General features: G+C 35.0%; 3 protein-coding genes and 1 non-coding gene across 6 annotated transcripts; 3 read left to right on the top strand and 1 right to left on the bottom strand.

Annotated features, from left to right (window-relative positions):
• Positions 1–1,026: 1,026 nt before the first annotated feature.
• LOC131979029 (myosin-2-like) lies at positions 1,027–3,630 on the bottom strand. Of its 2 annotated transcripts, none has more exons than XM_059342911.1 (5): positions 3,494–3,630; positions 3,214–3,314; positions 1,750–1,887; positions 1,541–1,653; positions 1,027–1,451 (listed from the first exon to the last, which is right to left on the bottom strand). In XM_059342911.1, exons 1-5 carry the CDS (start codon positions 3,542–3,544, stop codon positions 1,390–1,392), a joined length of 465 nt encoding a protein of 154 aa, XP_059198894.1. In that variant the 5' UTR covers positions 3,545–3,630; the 3' UTR covers positions 1,027–1,389. The 2 variants fall into 2 exon arrangements, with proteins under 2 accessions (XP_059198894.1, XP_059198895.1); XM_059342912.1 differs by having other exon boundaries at positions 1,027–1,448.
• hce2l2 (high choriolytic enzyme 2-like 2) lies at positions 3,091–8,342 on the top strand. Of its 2 annotated transcripts, none has more exons than XM_059342909.1 (10): positions 3,091–3,364; positions 5,653–5,749; positions 5,839–5,881; positions 5,968–6,027; positions 6,128–6,283; positions 6,413–6,530; positions 6,826–7,004; positions 7,142–7,223; positions 7,829–7,962; positions 8,064–8,342. In XM_059342909.1, the coding sequence occupies exons 2-10, from the start codon at positions 5,690–5,692 to the stop codon at positions 8,081–8,083; spliced, it is 852 nt and encodes a 283-aa protein (XP_059198892.1). In that variant the 5' UTR covers positions 3,091–3,364; positions 5,653–5,689; the 3' UTR covers positions 8,084–8,342. The 2 variants fall into 2 exon arrangements, with proteins under 2 accessions (XP_059198892.1, XP_059198891.1); XM_059342908.1 differs by having other exon boundaries at positions 3,092–3,384.
• Positions 3,671–3,743, top strand: trnak-uuu (transfer RNA lysine (anticodon UUU)). The gene has a single exon. It is a non-coding gene; the product is annotated as a tRNA-Lys (tRNA).
• Positions 8,343–9,790: 1,448 nt separating the features above from the next.
• On the top strand, positions 9,791–14,782 carry hce2l1 (high choriolytic enzyme 2-like 1). Its single transcript, XM_059342910.1, has 9 exons — positions 9,791–9,862; positions 10,330–10,381; positions 10,505–10,564; positions 11,105–11,257; positions 11,883–12,000; positions 12,089–12,267; positions 13,186–13,267; positions 14,034–14,158; positions 14,245–14,782. The coding sequence occupies exons 1-9, from the start codon at positions 9,791–9,793 to the stop codon at positions 14,256–14,258; spliced, it is 855 nt and encodes a 284-aa protein (XP_059198893.1). The 3' UTR covers positions 14,259–14,782.
• Positions 14,783–16,387: the final 1,605 nt, after the last annotated feature.

Here is a 16,387-nt window from a genome sequence, read left to right as displayed (position 1 = left end):
TCATTCTGATAGAGACCAAAGGTTGCAAAGTATATATTTGCAGGTTATACACATTAAATACATTTAAAAGAAAAAACGTTGAAACTGCGTTCCGCACTTAATTTAATTTACTTTATGTTGACATCTGGCACATCTTCTACTTCTTGATCTCTTTTAATTTATTTGTATTTTTCATTTTTTGTGTGTTTATTTTTAAATGTATATTCATCCCGTCCTTTGCATTTTTATATATTCACCTATGAATCTGTTTGTAATAAAGCATTATTGTTTTTTTGTATTATTGTAGAGTAACTTTCTTATAATAATAATAATAATAATAATAATAATAATAATAATTTATATTCACACCTTTTACTTCTGTTTTTTTCTGCTGTGACAAGTGAATTTCCCCATTGTGGATAAATGGAATATGCAAGTATAATCTAATCTAATATAATCTAATGTTATAAAAAAAAAAAAAGAGAAAAAAAAAGGAGTTAAACTAGCCCTTGTTTCCTTGAACCAGTGGGGGTTAATTTCTATGAATGAACTTGAATATTTCCATTACTCCACTACATTTTTTGAGCCACATATTGTACTTTTTATTGCACTTCTTTTATTTGATGAAATTCGTGACTTGCAAAAAAATAAATCAACGAATAAATTCAGATTTTTGTGACACAAACTGTAATGCATCACAAAGATGGAACAATCTGTCAGTAGAAGTCATCACTGTAAGAGTAAGACATGCAAATACTTCTTGTATCAACCCTGCAATGATTTTAAAAAAATATATAAATGGATTTTCATAATATTCAGTACTCAAGCTAAATTATGTTTAATGCTTTGTCTTGTGTTGACAGACACTGTAACAGCTTACAGTGATACACCACTCCCTTTTTATTTTTACCTAACCTAATGTAGCCTCCTGTGGTCTGTATTCATGAGGATAGACATTTTACACCCCCTAAACAAATATTTGCCCCAAAACAACTCCAACACACCCTCCTCAATAATATACAAGCGACAAGCAAAAATAGAAATGCTGCAGGGAAATTCAAATGTTGCAAACTGTTTATTATTAAATATGTCAAATATCTAAACAGTATTCACAGAAAAAAAGCATTTCCTTCTAAAATATACAAATCTAGTCAAAAAAACCTTAACAAAACAACTTTAACAACTACTCCCCTGGATTAATGGCCACAATAGGGACTGTTTGTAATTACAGTACTTGAGTAAATCTACTTTGTGCCTCAGGTCTCATATCGAAGCATGTTTAGAGACATGAAAAAACAAATCAAACATTTCATGTGGTACTTCAAAAATGCATACACAAATAATATGAGTAACAAATGCAATTTACAATTAAAAGCAAATGTGCCTAAATAAAGAAACTATATTTTAAATTCACTTGGGTTTGCTTTGCTTTGTCTTTGATTTGCGGGCTGGTGCATGTATCAAAGCTTCTGCTGTTGGCAAAGAGAGATAGCATATAACAAAAAGATTGTATTTCAAATATAAGTTTACCAGTATTCAGATGTCCCGGTGCTCTCCTTACCAGCCAGATTACGAGTCTTTGCCTCCGCCAGCTGCTCTTTCACCTCCAGAATTTCAGCAGCAAGACTTCTCAACTTGTTTGTCACATGCTCTCTTTTCTCCTGCAAATCATCCCTTTGTTTTTTGGAAGACAACAGATAGTGAAATCATTCAGGATAGAGCAACAAGTTTGGTTTATGCAACGTTACTCTTGCTCTCAATGCACATTACCTTTCTGCAGAGGCCTGAGCGTTCAGTTGCTCTGAAAGTTGCCGTTCCTGTTGCAGCAGACGACCCAGATGCTGCAACGCATCAACAACTTTGATTTTTCCCATCATCAAATCCACTCTCTGCTCCGTTTCCCTGGTACTGCAAATGAGAACAGGACTGAGGGCTGGGCGATATATCCATAAAAAAGATATATCGATATATTTTTAAATGTGATATGGAATTAAACCAGATCGCATATATTGATATAGTTCTTTTTTTTTTCTTTATACATATAAATTCTGCCCTTACTAGGGTTTGTCATATTTAGTTGTTTTGTAATGTTGGTTATCTCTATGGAGTCTTAGACTATTTTGTCCATTTCTGAATCCTTTTCATGTATTTTCGTGTCTTTTTGAGTCTTTTTTTGGTAATTTTATGTCTGTTGTTGTGTCTTTTTTCGTCATTTTGTGTCTTTCTTCTAGTCATTTTCTGTCTTTTTGTGTCTTCTTTTAGTTATTTTGTGTCTTTTTTGTCATTTTGTGTCTGTTTTTCTGTCTTTTTTCCAGTCATTTTGTGTCTTCTGTGTCTTTTTTTGTCATTTTGTGTCTTTTTTCTAGTCATTTTGTGTCTTCTGTCTTTTTTGGTCATTTTGTGTCTTTTTTCTAGTCATTTTGTGTCTGTTGTTGTGTCCTTTTTTTTGTTATTTTGTGTCTTTTTGTGTCTTTTTCTGACGTCATGAAGTCGTGCTCCGGCGGTTTTGTGGACTCCAGAGGGTTATTCTATTCTCATATAAATATATTTATTTCAGAAAAAGATTGACCTATTTAATTTCATAGGCTATTTTTATTTAAGATATTTTTTATTTAAATGTGCACTTTATGGAGCTTTGATTTTCTTTTTAAAAAAGGTACTCATTTAGTATTTATGTTCACTTAAATAAGCGGTGGCTCTTCAAGTCATCTGCAGTAGCTCCCTGTTGCTTTGACTGGAATTTGTCTACAATTTAAGCCACATCATTGTAGTGTAGTGCCACTACAACTTTATTTGTGCTTTTGAATTTCCTATTAGATTTAAAGAATTTAGTCTTGTATGCCAGGCAATTTACTTCTGGTACCATACAGTTCGTGAAATATCATCTTTCACACAGCACCAGTGCAAGAATTGACTCCAAACTAATTATTGATGGTCGCCCTCTCCTGGATAAAAATAGGAATACTATCCATGCTAAAAAGAAATGTTCTCCAAGAGGAAAATTCTACTGGGATGAGTTAATTGATGATGTTGACTGGAAGAAAGCATGGTTATTTAAACTCAGAATTCGGACTTTAAAGTCAAAAGTCTGAGAATAAAGTGAGAATTCTGAGAATAAAGTCAGAACTCAATTTTTTTTTCTTGTGTGGCCCTAATCCTCTTCCGTAGAGACGAAATTCAAGTCAACTCCAATTAAGCAAACTGGTGCTAAATGTGTGGACTACATAACGTTACCATTTAATGATCTCCTCCTCAGCATGCAGTCTTTTCTGCTTGATTTCCACCAGTTTGCGACCGTTTTCTTGGATGGCCTCCTGCAGCTCTTTGATCTGATCCTACAATTTAACGAGACAAGACTTTAATTACAACGTAAACACAGCCTAATGTAGGTTTTCTCTCGAAGAGGTAACTATCGCCTACACAAGCTACAAATGTTGCTGAGCTTTCACAGCAGTTTCTCTACATTAATATAATTTACCTCTATATTTTGTGCCACAAGTTAGCGTCAACCTACCGTGTAATTTTCATGTTGTGACAGAGAGGTATGGTCAGAAAACGCGGTCATGATATCGTGTTTTCGTTCAAGTTTGTTAAATGTCTGTCAACCTGCCGGACTGGGATACACATATATGGGATCGGACCGTTGTGTTTCCGTTCCTTTATATGGAGCGCTTCCGGCTGTGGAGTCAGAGCCCGGATAGCTCAGTCGGTAGAGCATCAGACTTTTAATCTGAGGGTCCAGGGTTCAAGTCCCTGTTCGGGCGGTAATTTTTTTTTTCTGTTTGCAACACTAGTGCAGTGCCCGTAGGAATTATGTATTCGTATAGTGGAAGATTAAGTCGATTTTTCAATTATGGCCAAATGAGATTGTGTGTGAAAGTGGTATGTACAATGAGGTGTAATACTCTTGCTTAGTGTTAATATACAAAGTGAATACAGAGACACAGAAATAGTTATTTTATGAAAAACAAACATAATCATTCAACGTGGTTAGACATATACAGACACAAGAGGGAATAAGTTTACATGCAGCACAAACAAATTGATGTGAATAACAGAATTTGCACATTACATGCAGACCACTACAACATCTGCAACTCCATAAAACACTTGTTTCTTATGAAATTGTTATTTATTTCTTCAATTTAGTTAAGCCACGCTGCAATATGTCCCATCTTCCACCCTGGGAACTCTAACTCCCCTGGTTGGAAGTCACTGTTGATTGATCTTCAGTGTCTACACAATATACACTGTTGCTCATAAAGTTGGAAAAAAATATTGTTTACCTCCATGAAATTATGGTGACAATGTGATTCATTATTGACAGATAAATTGTTTATCTTCTCAAAACTGTATTAATCAATCTCTCCCAAACATATCACAATGAAAATGAAATCACAATTAACATAAAATGGTGTCTGGAAACAAAATTATTCAAACTTTATGGACAACCATGTATTTTGAAGTACTAGTGCAGTGCCCGTAGGAAGTATGTATTCGTACATTACATGCCACACTACAACGTCTGCAACTCCATAAAACATTTACACATTGATATTCGCTGGAAACTATTCAAGGATTATTGGAAAATCGAACCTTGTAGCGCACTTTAAAACTCCTAAAGATAGGTAGGCTAAATAGACTTCCAGATGAGATGAGTCAGGTGTAAATCCAGAGTGAATTGTGTTACTGACCAGGTGTAGGCCTATCACACAATGGGGCGGAGCTCCCCTAAAAGGCGTCCGATCGGAAACAGTGCAATGCCGCAACACGTCCTACGTAAATAATGATATTTTGAAAAATGAATTCAAAATTCTTCACTCACACACACACACACACACACACACTCTTGCTTTTATAGATAGATATTGACGAAAGTAATATGTTACTGACATGTGGGTTTTCTGAGTTACCTACTATTTGATATTAGCATCCCTGCACAGCATGTGAACTGTTGGTAATTACATTACATTGCATTACAATTCGTTTAGCTGACGCTTTTGTCCAATGTGACTTACAATAAGTGCATTCAACCTGATGGTACGAGCCTTAGATCACAGTAATTAAGTAAGTACATAACATTAAGAGCCATCTGTAATCGCTACATGACTGCTTTATGCTAACGAAAACAAAAAATAGAAGAGTGGTTGTTTTTTTGTTGTTGTTTTTTCAGAATAATCAGTAATCAGAATCAGAAATACTTTATTTGTCCTGGGAGGGAAATTTACTTTCGCTACAGTTACTCAAACCAAGAACAGAAAGAAATAGAAAGTTTATCAATATATATATATATATATCAGAAAAGCAGCAAAATATACATACTTAGCAAATTCCATTATTGCACAACTAGAACAAGCACAGCTTCAGTAGAAAGAAAACAGCACTCCTGGTAAGTGTATAAGACATCCAAAGCCTAAAATTGCCCAAAGACCTGTGCCAAACATTAAACCGTTTCATTTAAAGCTAGTCATTGAAGTGGAGCTGTTATTACCCACAGTGAGACCTCACATTATCCTACTGTTGCAGTTGTTGTTTATGATAGAATCAAACTAATTTGGGGATTAAACTCACTCACAAACAAATAACAGTAACCTAGTCATTTACCAGAGATAATCATGGGTATTATAGCTGGACAGTGATTGGGAACACCTATAAAGCTACGTGTTTGTGCAGGTAAAATGGCAACACTGAAGACATCTGACTGGCAAAGATGGAGCGGATTATCCTCATGTGCCTGGTTTCCACCTGTCTCTCGGTCGTAAATGCTCAGGTAAATATGCATATAGGAGTAGGATTTTAACAATTTAATTTAACAATAGACTGCAACAGATTGCAAACAACTTTCTCTTTTCTTGGCAGAAATTTTTGTTCAGCCCAAAATGGGGCCCCGTTGGCTATAAAGGTAAATGCAATTTCGACATTAAATTAATTTTATTCTGTGACAGCAACAGAAAAAGCACAAACCGACTAACAACTCTTCTTTTTAAGAACGTGAAGAGAAGGATGGGACAGCAATGGATGAAATCATTAAAACTAATGAGTTCCAAGGTAATTTACCTAAATTATGTGTCAATTTCTGCAGTATATTCAACATACTGTAGCAGATGAGCTTGTTGCCATGTCTAGAAAAACACTTTTTCTGTCTCAGCTTCCCGAATCATAGATGGCACCACCAGTCTGAGGGAGGGAGACATTGCTGTTTCTGCTGGAAGACGCTCCAAAGTCTGCTTCGCTCGTAGCTGCCTCTGGGCCAAGTCAGTGGATGGACATGTCTATGTGGCATATCACTTCTCACCTGAATACTGTAAGTGTTTTTTAGTTTTTCAAAGTGTAACTAAATGCAGTACATTACAGTGTGATTATTTTATAGATTCCCTGATGTCATATTTGATGATGTATCATTTTTCTGTCTTCTGTCTAAACAAAAAAACAGCTGAAATGGAGACAAAGCAGATAAAGAAAGCAATGGAAGGCGTAGAGAAAGGTACCTGTGTGCGGTTTGTTCCTCGGACTCACCAGCGAGACTACATCGACATCCAGCCAAAGTCTGGGTGAGAGTCTTTGCTTGGAAAGTTTGATCCATGAAGTCTTTGTTTTAAAAATGTCACTCCTTTGGCAAAAAAAAAAAGATTTCTGTCTGCAAGAGATGTGAAATGCCAAGTTAAGTACAAGCAAGTTTTAGTAATTTTAGTAAAACTTAAATGGATGATCCTTCAATAATCATGTAATATTTACTCTCTTCTTCTATGGTGCAGCACTAAACTCGCTCCTTCAAGTTGTTCTAATGATATGTGCTGTGTGTGTGTGTGTGTGTGTGTGTGTGTGTGTGTGTGTGTGTTAATCCAGCTGTTGGTCCTACCTCGGTGCTCGTGGTGGAAGACAGACCGTGTCTCTGCAGAGCCCCGGCTGTCTTCGTGTTGGAGTGATCGCCCACGAGTTCATGCATTCTCTGGGCTTCGTGCACGAGCAGTCCCGCTTTGACCGGGACAACTATGTCACCATCATGTGGCCGAACATTTGGAGGGGTAATTTCAAAGGGGCGGTAAGGGGGGGGTGGCATTGGGTAATGAGATGTCCTGAAATGGTAAAGAGTATACATAATTAACTTTATTTCTGTTTCCTCACAAATATTAAATATAATATATTTCCTGGTTTCTGACAGATCGCCTGAGGAACTTTGAGAAATTCAAGACTGACAATCTGGACCTGCCATATGACTACGGCTCAATCATGCACTTTGGGATGTAAGGACTAGTTTTTATTTATTTTTTTAACTTCTCTTTATTGTTTTTTTTTTATTTTGTTCACATACAAAAATAAAGAAGGTACATGTTCATTTATGCTTGAAATCAACACGAAAGAACAGAATGGTACTAAAATATATATATATATATATATATATATATATATATATATATATATTTTTTTTTTTTTTTTTTTAAATCTAGATGGAGTCAAATCAAATATCAAAACAATAATAAGGTTTACAAATAAAAGAAAGAGATTTAAATAGTAATAATACAACTTGGAGGATGTTCTAAAATTTACAGTTGTTAATTTTTGGGATTATATTTTGTATAATTGTCCATAGATGGCTGCCATATTGTGTAAAAGGTATTTATTTTACCTCTCAGGGTGAATTTTATTTTTTCTAACTGCAAATGTTTCATTATATCATTCATTAAAGCTTGATAGACTGGAGGATTTTTAACAGTGTCACAAAACAAATCACATTCTGGTTTAATATGTTTCTAAAAACTCTCAAAGATTTAACGACTAGTTTGATGTAGATCACTATAATAATATTGTTAGTGTAATATGATTTAACTGATATTATGTACATGTTTAGGTATGCCTACTCTCAGGACGGGGCGCCAACCATCATTCCTAAAAACAGCCAGAACAGCAAGGACATAAAGCTGGGCCAGGCGTCGAGTCTCAGCCACATTGACAAGATGAAAATCAACAAGCTTTATAAATGTGGTGAGTGCCAAGAAACCTGAACTCTCCTCCAGAGACAATTACCATGTTACAAATTGGCAAATAAAACCAAACAAGTGACTTTTTTCTGTCTCTCTCCGCAGGTGGCAAGGACGATTATTAACCAAACTGAACTGAGGAGAAATGGAAAATGTCCTGAAAGCGAATATAATAAATTGATTGTTAAATCATGGAACCAATTTCAATAAAGATTAATTCAAGCTTTCTATCAGCATTTCCTCTGTGTGCATGCTGTCCTGTGTGTTCAATCAAGCCTTCTCGTCATGTTGGGAAAGTGAGTTGGGGTGTAAAAAATGTTTTTGTAAGGAGAGTTTTCATCTAGTTGTCCAGATCCACCCCACTTTACAGCATATTATGCCATTTAATTTCTTGAATGTGAAAATGTAATCCTTCTTGCATGCATGCTTGCATACATATACTGCAGTAAAATAAAGATTTTGAATGAAAGCATGGGTCATGTGATCAAAATATTAAGAAGCAATAGATGGAAGTAATAAATACCTAAATACCTGGTGTTTATGTACTTTTAACCCTATTGTTATGTTGCGGGTCAAATTGACCTAATTCAAAGTTTAAACTTTTTTTTTTTTTAAAAATTAAAAAGTAGTTTTCATAAAAAGACATTTTAAAAGATAAAATACATTAAAAAAAAAAAACCTATTGTATTTTATATGTTATATTATGCATTTTTTTTAATGAAAAATGATTGAATTATCCTCATTGAACCATGATCTGTGAGAGGTAAAGAACACCATTGCACCAAATATTGATTTAAATGTTTCGTTTTTATTGGGATTTTTTGGTTTTGAACATTTTTGGATATTCAAACATGCCCCAGGTCAAACTGACCCACAAACATTATTGCTGTTCCTGAGAAACAAAAGAAACAGGAACTACTAAACTGAAACTAAATGACCAGCACCACCACTACTCTGTTCTGCAAGCTAAATTCACTGCATTTCTCAATATTGTGGTGTCTTTGATGAGAGCATAGATAACTCTAGTTCCCCCTGTATGAACTTAAAAAGGGCTGTTTGACACCAAGGTAAAGTTGTGATAGTAAACTTAACAGAATTTTTTTTTTTACATTAATACATATTGCTGCTGCCCCCATCCTCAGCAGTACATTGCTTAGCTTCTGTGCTTGTGCACTTGGCTGCTTCTCCCACAACACAGACTATGAATAAATACCTCAAACAACCCCCTTCAATAAATCTGAACTATCCCTTTAAGTCAGATTCAGAAATATTATAGTGCTAATGTTCTTGCAGTATCATAATCAAGATTTCACAAACTGCTAACAGATGTGTTTTTTTGCCCTTCAAATTGGCCCCTTGATAAAAATCTAAATAATATTTGGAGAGGGCTAAGGTTTGTTTTTATATATTTACCTATGCGACTAAATGATTGTTGTCAGGACAGTTATCAACTGATAGTTTATCACTAAATCACTGGTTACCACTACAGTCAGACACAAATTGCTGGTGTGTTTGGCTGGGTGGACACTTATTCTCCTGATAGCAACTGCTGAGTTGTAACACATCCAACAGCAGAATTTCTGAAAGTGCTGAATCTTACGAGCACTAAATACGGGGCACATGTTCAGGTCAGCATCAGGACCACCTGTTATGGATCAGCAGTGGACTTGGGTAAATTACACACGCTAGATGATTGATAGAACACATGTCCAATCAGTACAGAGCACTGGAGGAGAAGTGGCTATATAGATTCAGAGGAGTTGAGGAGTTTATTTAGCTCTTGCACTGGAAGACTGCAGACCGAAACTGGTCTACCAGTCTGAAACACAACAATGCATTCCACCACCATCCTTCTGGGTGTCTTGTTTGGCTTTCTGACACAGACGTACGCTCTTCCTGTTAAGGTCAGTACCAAGAGAATATATTTTAGTGCAGTTGCTCCATCATTTTGCTACCTGCAACATGTATTCAGGGTTCATTTGGGTGCTTGAAATCCTTGAAAAATGCTTAAATTGTAATGTTGTATTTTCAAGGTTAGAAAAGTGCTTGGATTTTGGATAAAGTGCTTAAAATACTTGAAATTATAACTGTATTTCTCTTGCAATCTGACTATAGATAATCACATGTTCAATGAAAAAAAAAAATTGAATATTGGGATTAGCAAACTGTACTTTTGGTTGTTAAAAGTGTAAAACCATCGTTGTTGGTATGGTTGAGTGAAATTACCCCTTTTAGCATGTAAGTACTCGTCTAAAAAATGCAATTTAAGGTACTGGAAAGGCTTGAAAATGGACCTTGAAAGTCCTGCTTGAATTTGACCACTCAAAAAGTGTATGAACCTTGTGTATTATAACGCAGCTTTGTATTACAGAATTCTACTGGAGTGCATGAGGGGAAAGTGAGGTTGAAAAGGAAATACTCAGGTGGGCTCTTGGGAAAAAAACTGCTTTTACATCAATGTAAATAACACTCATTCATTTCAATGTTAATTCTGATTATGTAAAATGCAGAAAGCTTGTTCAATCTGTCTTTGTTTTTATATTCAGATGAAATTACAGACCACGATGAAATGAATGCAATGGATGTGATCCTGACAGTCAACAGCAGTAAGTAGCACCTGCACATCACTTCTTCATGACGTGAAGACATCAAAATGAAGCAACATTGAGTCTTACCATCAGCTTCCCTCTAAAGTTCTGGCTTGAATCTCCATGTCAGGTTTTTTTAAAATTATATTCGGCCAAGTTAATAATAAGGAGATAATGTCAAATATATTTAGTATAAAAATATAGAACTAGATATTATCCTCATTTTACCTGTTATATGTTATATTTGCAACCTTTGTTAATATTTGCAACATTTAAAATTCTGTGTATTGAAATATAATTTTCAAGACCAGATTTTATGTTTTCCTTTGTTTCTTTTGGGTTCAACATTTTGATCAAGTAAGTCAAAGTTAAAAATTAATTATCAGGACATATAGGTGAGGTAACGGTGAAAAAACTGATACCAACATGGCATGGTGAAGATTTTTAACAGATTTTTTAAAGGACATAATAGCCCAAGATTTCAGAGGGTTATCTATATAAAAATTGTGCTTTTTTGATTTTTTTGTTCACCCTGGACTTTTTTTTTTTTGTCATCAGTGTTGCGAGCCCCCCGAGGTATGACACTGAGAGAAGGAGATATTGCCAGCTCATATATACGAAGTGCCATCACCTGCCCTGGCAATGCCTGTCTGTGGCCGAAATCAGTGGATGGATTTGTTTATGTTCCCTTCATGCTCTCTCCACTGTACGGTAAGAATCCACAGATTTCAACCTCTGAAGTCCAGGGGATTTTGGTTCAAATTTGTCAACTTCCTATGCATTCATTTCTGTCTCTGTTTAGCATCTTCCAGTCTGTCTTTACATCACACGCATGGCTCCTTTTTCTCCACACAAACTTGGCTATCAGTCTGATTTTTCATTTTATTTTAAATAACAAAATATAAAGCTGCCAGGAACCGAAAATACAAACAAAAGACACAGGTGTCTATGGAAATGTACCATTTTTTAAATGTATTTTTTTACTTTTTTACCATTTATACACACAAAAACAGCAGGAAAAAAATTATAATAAAACTACAAAACAGTCTATTTGTACGTAAATTAAAAATAGTATTAGTTTTCATTGTAGAAAGAAAAATCACATTTTAAAAATGGTCTAGAAACATAAATGACACACTGTGAAAACTCCTATGATGCACTTTCACCTGGCTTTCTCAGCTTGTCTACATATCATATATAGATAAAGTTATTACTGTAAATAAAACGTGTATTTTCAATAAATAGATGGACTCCAGAGGGTTAAACCTGTTGCAAAGAGATTTGGAGTTTGAATCTGTCAGTTTATCTTTTTCTTTTTTTCTTTTCTTTTTGGTAGAGGACATGGACAGAATCACCATAGAAACTGGGATGCAAGATATTGCCTCTGGATCATGTATTAAATTTGTTCCACGCACTCATGAAGCCAGTTTCCTTGATATTCAGCCTCGATATGGGTGAGTATGAAATTGAAATTTACTGTGTTTACTGTGATTCTTGTGGTTATGATGCTGACACAGAACGTTTCCTGTTGTGTACCTGTAGCTGCTGGTCGTTCCTGGGGCAGACTGGAGGAAGCCAGACTCTGTCGCTGCAGAGTCCTGGGTGCATGTTTTCAGGAGTTGCTGCTCACGAGCTCATGCACGCTCTGGGCTTTGTGCACGAGCAGTCTCGCTCAGACCGAGACCACTACGTCTCCATTGTATGGAAAAACATCATTCCAGGTTTGGGTGACCTTCCAACATTGCATTTAAAAAACCTTCTCTAGTTAGTTTTTTTTTTTGTCATTTACTTTTTATTTTTTTTATTTTTATATATATATATATATATATTTTTTTTTTTTATTGGAAATTAGCATTCATACGCATCAGTACAAGACATAACTTATTCCACAGCTGTTTTCCACATTTTTGTTTTTTAAAGGGTACATTAGAACAAAGAACCACAAAAGAAAAATAAATACAAAACAAAAAAACATAGTATTATAATAATATATAATAATAATATATAGGGAGGCAAAAAAGCAGAGAAACAGAAACATTAACATGTCATTTACTTTTTATTGGTTTTTGAAATGAACAAACAATCAACATGAAGACCTATAGACAAATACAGAAAATATCAAGGAAAAAAGTAAAAGTGTACAAAAGGGGATTGGAAAACACCTAGAAATAAATGAATAAATAAAATAAAATGGGGAAAGGTACAAAGAAATGAAAGTATTCTGATTGTCCAATCTGAGATTAATTGAAATCTGGTTTTATGGTAGAGACATATGTAATCCATTTTTGCCAAATTTCAATAAATACCTATTTTTGTGTTCTTAAATTGAAAGTAATTCGTTCCATTACAAAGATGCTGTACACAATATCAATCCATTCATCTGCACTAGGTGCCTCCTTCTTCAGTCATTTCTTTGTTATTGATTTCTTACAGGCCAACAGTAATATTCTCAGTAAATATTAATTATCTTTATTCCTCCACTCCAGTTCCTCAAGATCCACTAAATATAACAAATTGAAACAAAAAGTTATTTTTGTTGAAAACACAGTCTCTAGAATTTGATGTACGCTCAACCAAAATTGACCCCTTTTTTTTTTTTTTTAACCAATTTAATTTTCTGTTTTTTCATGTTTTGACAGACCACATCCATAACTTCAGGAAACAGGTGACCAACAATCTTAACAGTCCATATGATTACAACTCCGTGATGCATTATGGAAGGTGAGCTGCTCTTTGAGGATTTTTTTTTCACTGTTTCTCTATAAAGGCCAATAAAGCAAAATTTAGGAAAGGTAGCCGAAACTTGTAACCTGGTCTCACAGGAATCTGTGAAATAGCCACGGATTCCCTTAACTCAAAATCCGTGGAATAGCCACGGAATCACTCAAATTTCCATGAAACTGACACGGATTTCGCTACAATGCAAGTTAATGACAGTCATATCCCGTGGCTATTCCATGGAGATTTTTTCCTATTGGTTTGTTCCAAGTCACGTGACTTTTAAGGTCCCGGCAGTCAGAACAAAAAACATGGCGGACAGTTCTCAAATTTTTAGTGAAAAAATCAATATTTTGACTTAGTTTCTGCATAAAAATGGATTTTGATTACATTTCTAGCGAGAAATATATGTTTTATTTTCTAAATATTCACTCAGTGAATGTACATAAATTTCTAGCCACGGGATATGACTGTCATTAACTTGCATTGTAGCGAAATCCGTGTCAGTTTCACGGAAATTTGAGTGATTCTGTGGCTATTCCACAGATTTTGAGTTAAGCAAATCTGTGGCTATTTCATGGATTCCTGTGAGACCAGGTTGGAAACTTGTCAGGTACAAGAACTTTTGCTTTATTGGCCTATTATAGAGAAACAGTGTAAAAATGATATCAGTAGGCCTAATGAACCTCTTCAATATAATGTTTTTTTTGGTTGTGCATGTGTTGCTGGTGCATCACATTACCGTATATTTAATTTCTGTCTCGACCAGATATGCCTTCTCTGAAGATGGTGGACCAACTATAATCCCCAAACCAGATCCTTACATTCCCATTGGCCAGCGAGATGGGCCCAGTGTTCTAGATCTTCATAAAATAAATGTCCTGTATAACTGTGGTGGGTGAACTTCAACATAATCTGACTGCACGTCTTTCTTACATTGAGAGAGACTGATTACATTTTCTCTCTGCTCACCATGACAGGTGTCACCGATTAACTGGATCCAGAGTGTACAATTCTGTCATATTCTGTTGTCAGGTGTGAAAAGTGGTCAATTGTAACTTCTGGTCTCTAGATTTTATGGGCATCATTACTTTCTAGCAATTTCATTTTTCCATATTAGATGTTCTTATGTATTATTGCAAAGTCTAGCATAGAGTACAATCAGCTAATCTGAGATAAATATAAGGCAAACTAAAGGGGCAAGTAAGAATTGAAAGCTTCTTTTCTCTAATATACAGCTTAAAATAAAAAAAGCAAATTGATACATGTTTATGTGCCTTCTGCTGCCAAATAGATAACTGCATCCAACCTCTGTATCGGTTTGTGCCATTTTCTGCATCCTTCTCAACTTCTGCTCACTCTAAATAAAGAAAAATGCAACAGTAACAGAATCTGTTTTACACTTTTTTTAACACCTTGGTTTTGAGGTTTTGCATTATGGTCCTTGAGGTTTTGTGATAAAAACTTTCTGTTGAAACGTCGTTTTACTAAATTTCAATTTGACAAGATTATCCTTTTCTGTTCAGATCTGTGAAAGAATGACAATGATACTTGTATGCGCATTCACAGATGTGGAATAATTTAGTTTATTTTCTTAAAACAAAATTATAAGTTATTCTTTCCAAGCAGTAAACCATTGATTTGTGAGGAGTTTAGAACCACACAGTTTTTGAGCAGCACTTACAGTATTGATTCTTCCACAAAAACAGGAAACAGACACCTCTTACTCTCCTTATTTACAGGATTCCATGTATCATTGTCTTCTTTTCACTTGCCTAAATAAAGCTGCAATGGAAGAGGAAAAAGAAGAAAGGCAGAGAAACAGAGTAAATAGGCGAGGACTTGATAGCAGGAACAGACAGCGCTGTGGTATGGTGTTAATGGCATGCATTCCTCGTGCTGACAATGTGTGAAAAATCCTTATCTTCCACAACTTGCTCATTGGCTGCTGTGTGAAAGCATAAAATTGCAAAACTGTCACCAATAGAAGGCGTGCATCTTGTAAGAAATAATTATTTTTTTGTTATGATCATTTAAAAAGTGTTGAACACTGGTTAAATGCACAAATTGCCTTATGTGCTGCTTGTTGATAAGTGGCTTGGGGAAAATGCAATTAGGTTCATTGTATTTACAAAAAAGAAAGAAAGGAAAAAAGACCACTCATCAGTTAATATGATCATCATGATATGATGTTTTCACAATAAGTCAACAAATCTACTAACATTGTGCACTTAATGTTTTCATTAAGTCAATAAGTTTTGTCAGTTTTGTCAGTATCACAGATTTAGAGCTCAATTATTTTATATTTATTTCTTTTTAGATTTATTGGTGCATATGAACAAATAAAATACTAAATATAGATTAAACCAAGTACTCAAAAACAGCCACAAAAAATAGAAAATAAGAATAGGAAAAGTCAGTATACAAAAAAATATAAACAGTAGACACAATTCATGTCCACTAGCTCCAGGAGCTGGAGAGAGATAAACTGGAAAAAATTGATCAAGTATTTAATTATTCCTAAAATCAGGAGGGGAGTTGTATCATGGATGTAGACCATTCACATATATTTTGGTCTTGCAAAAGAATAAAACGGTATTGGGACGAAATATGGCAGACTTTAAAAAAAATAACAGGATACGAGATACCCAAATCTTGTAAGGTACTGTACTTGGGACATTTCACAGGTGATGTTTTACAAGAAGAGGATCAGTATCTAATTATAATATTGTTATCAGCAAGTAAAAAGTCAATCACAAGACTATGGTATAGGCCAACACCCCCATCCATCAAGCAGTGGGCGTGCACTGTGGAAGATATTTATGTGATGAAGAGACTTACACACAAACTGAGACTTCAAGAGTCACAATTTGATGACAAATGGGAAAAATAGACAAATTACAGAAGACAGGAAGAGGACGCTGTTGATTAATTGCAAGCTAATATAACAAACTGATGTTAAATCATGGAACCAATTTCAATAAAGATTAATTCAACAGTAGCTCACTGTTATTAGGGATTATATTATATATTAGGGAATATGGTTTGGCCTAACTCCTACAGTCGTAAAAAAACATTTCCACCCCGTGGTCTCTGTCCCATGCTGAGCAGGGGGAGGGGCTC

Source organism: Centropristis striata, chromosome 10 (genome assembly GCF_030273125.1).
Source record: "Centropristis striata isolate RG_2023a ecotype Rhode Island chromosome 10, C.striata_1.0, whole genome shotgun sequence".
NCBI classification, from domain to species: domain Eukaryota; kingdom Metazoa; phylum Chordata; class Actinopteri; order Perciformes; family Serranidae; genus Centropristis; species Centropristis striata.
Note: the sequence above shows the minus strand (reverse complement) of the source record. Positions and strands in the feature narration are given on the sequence as shown.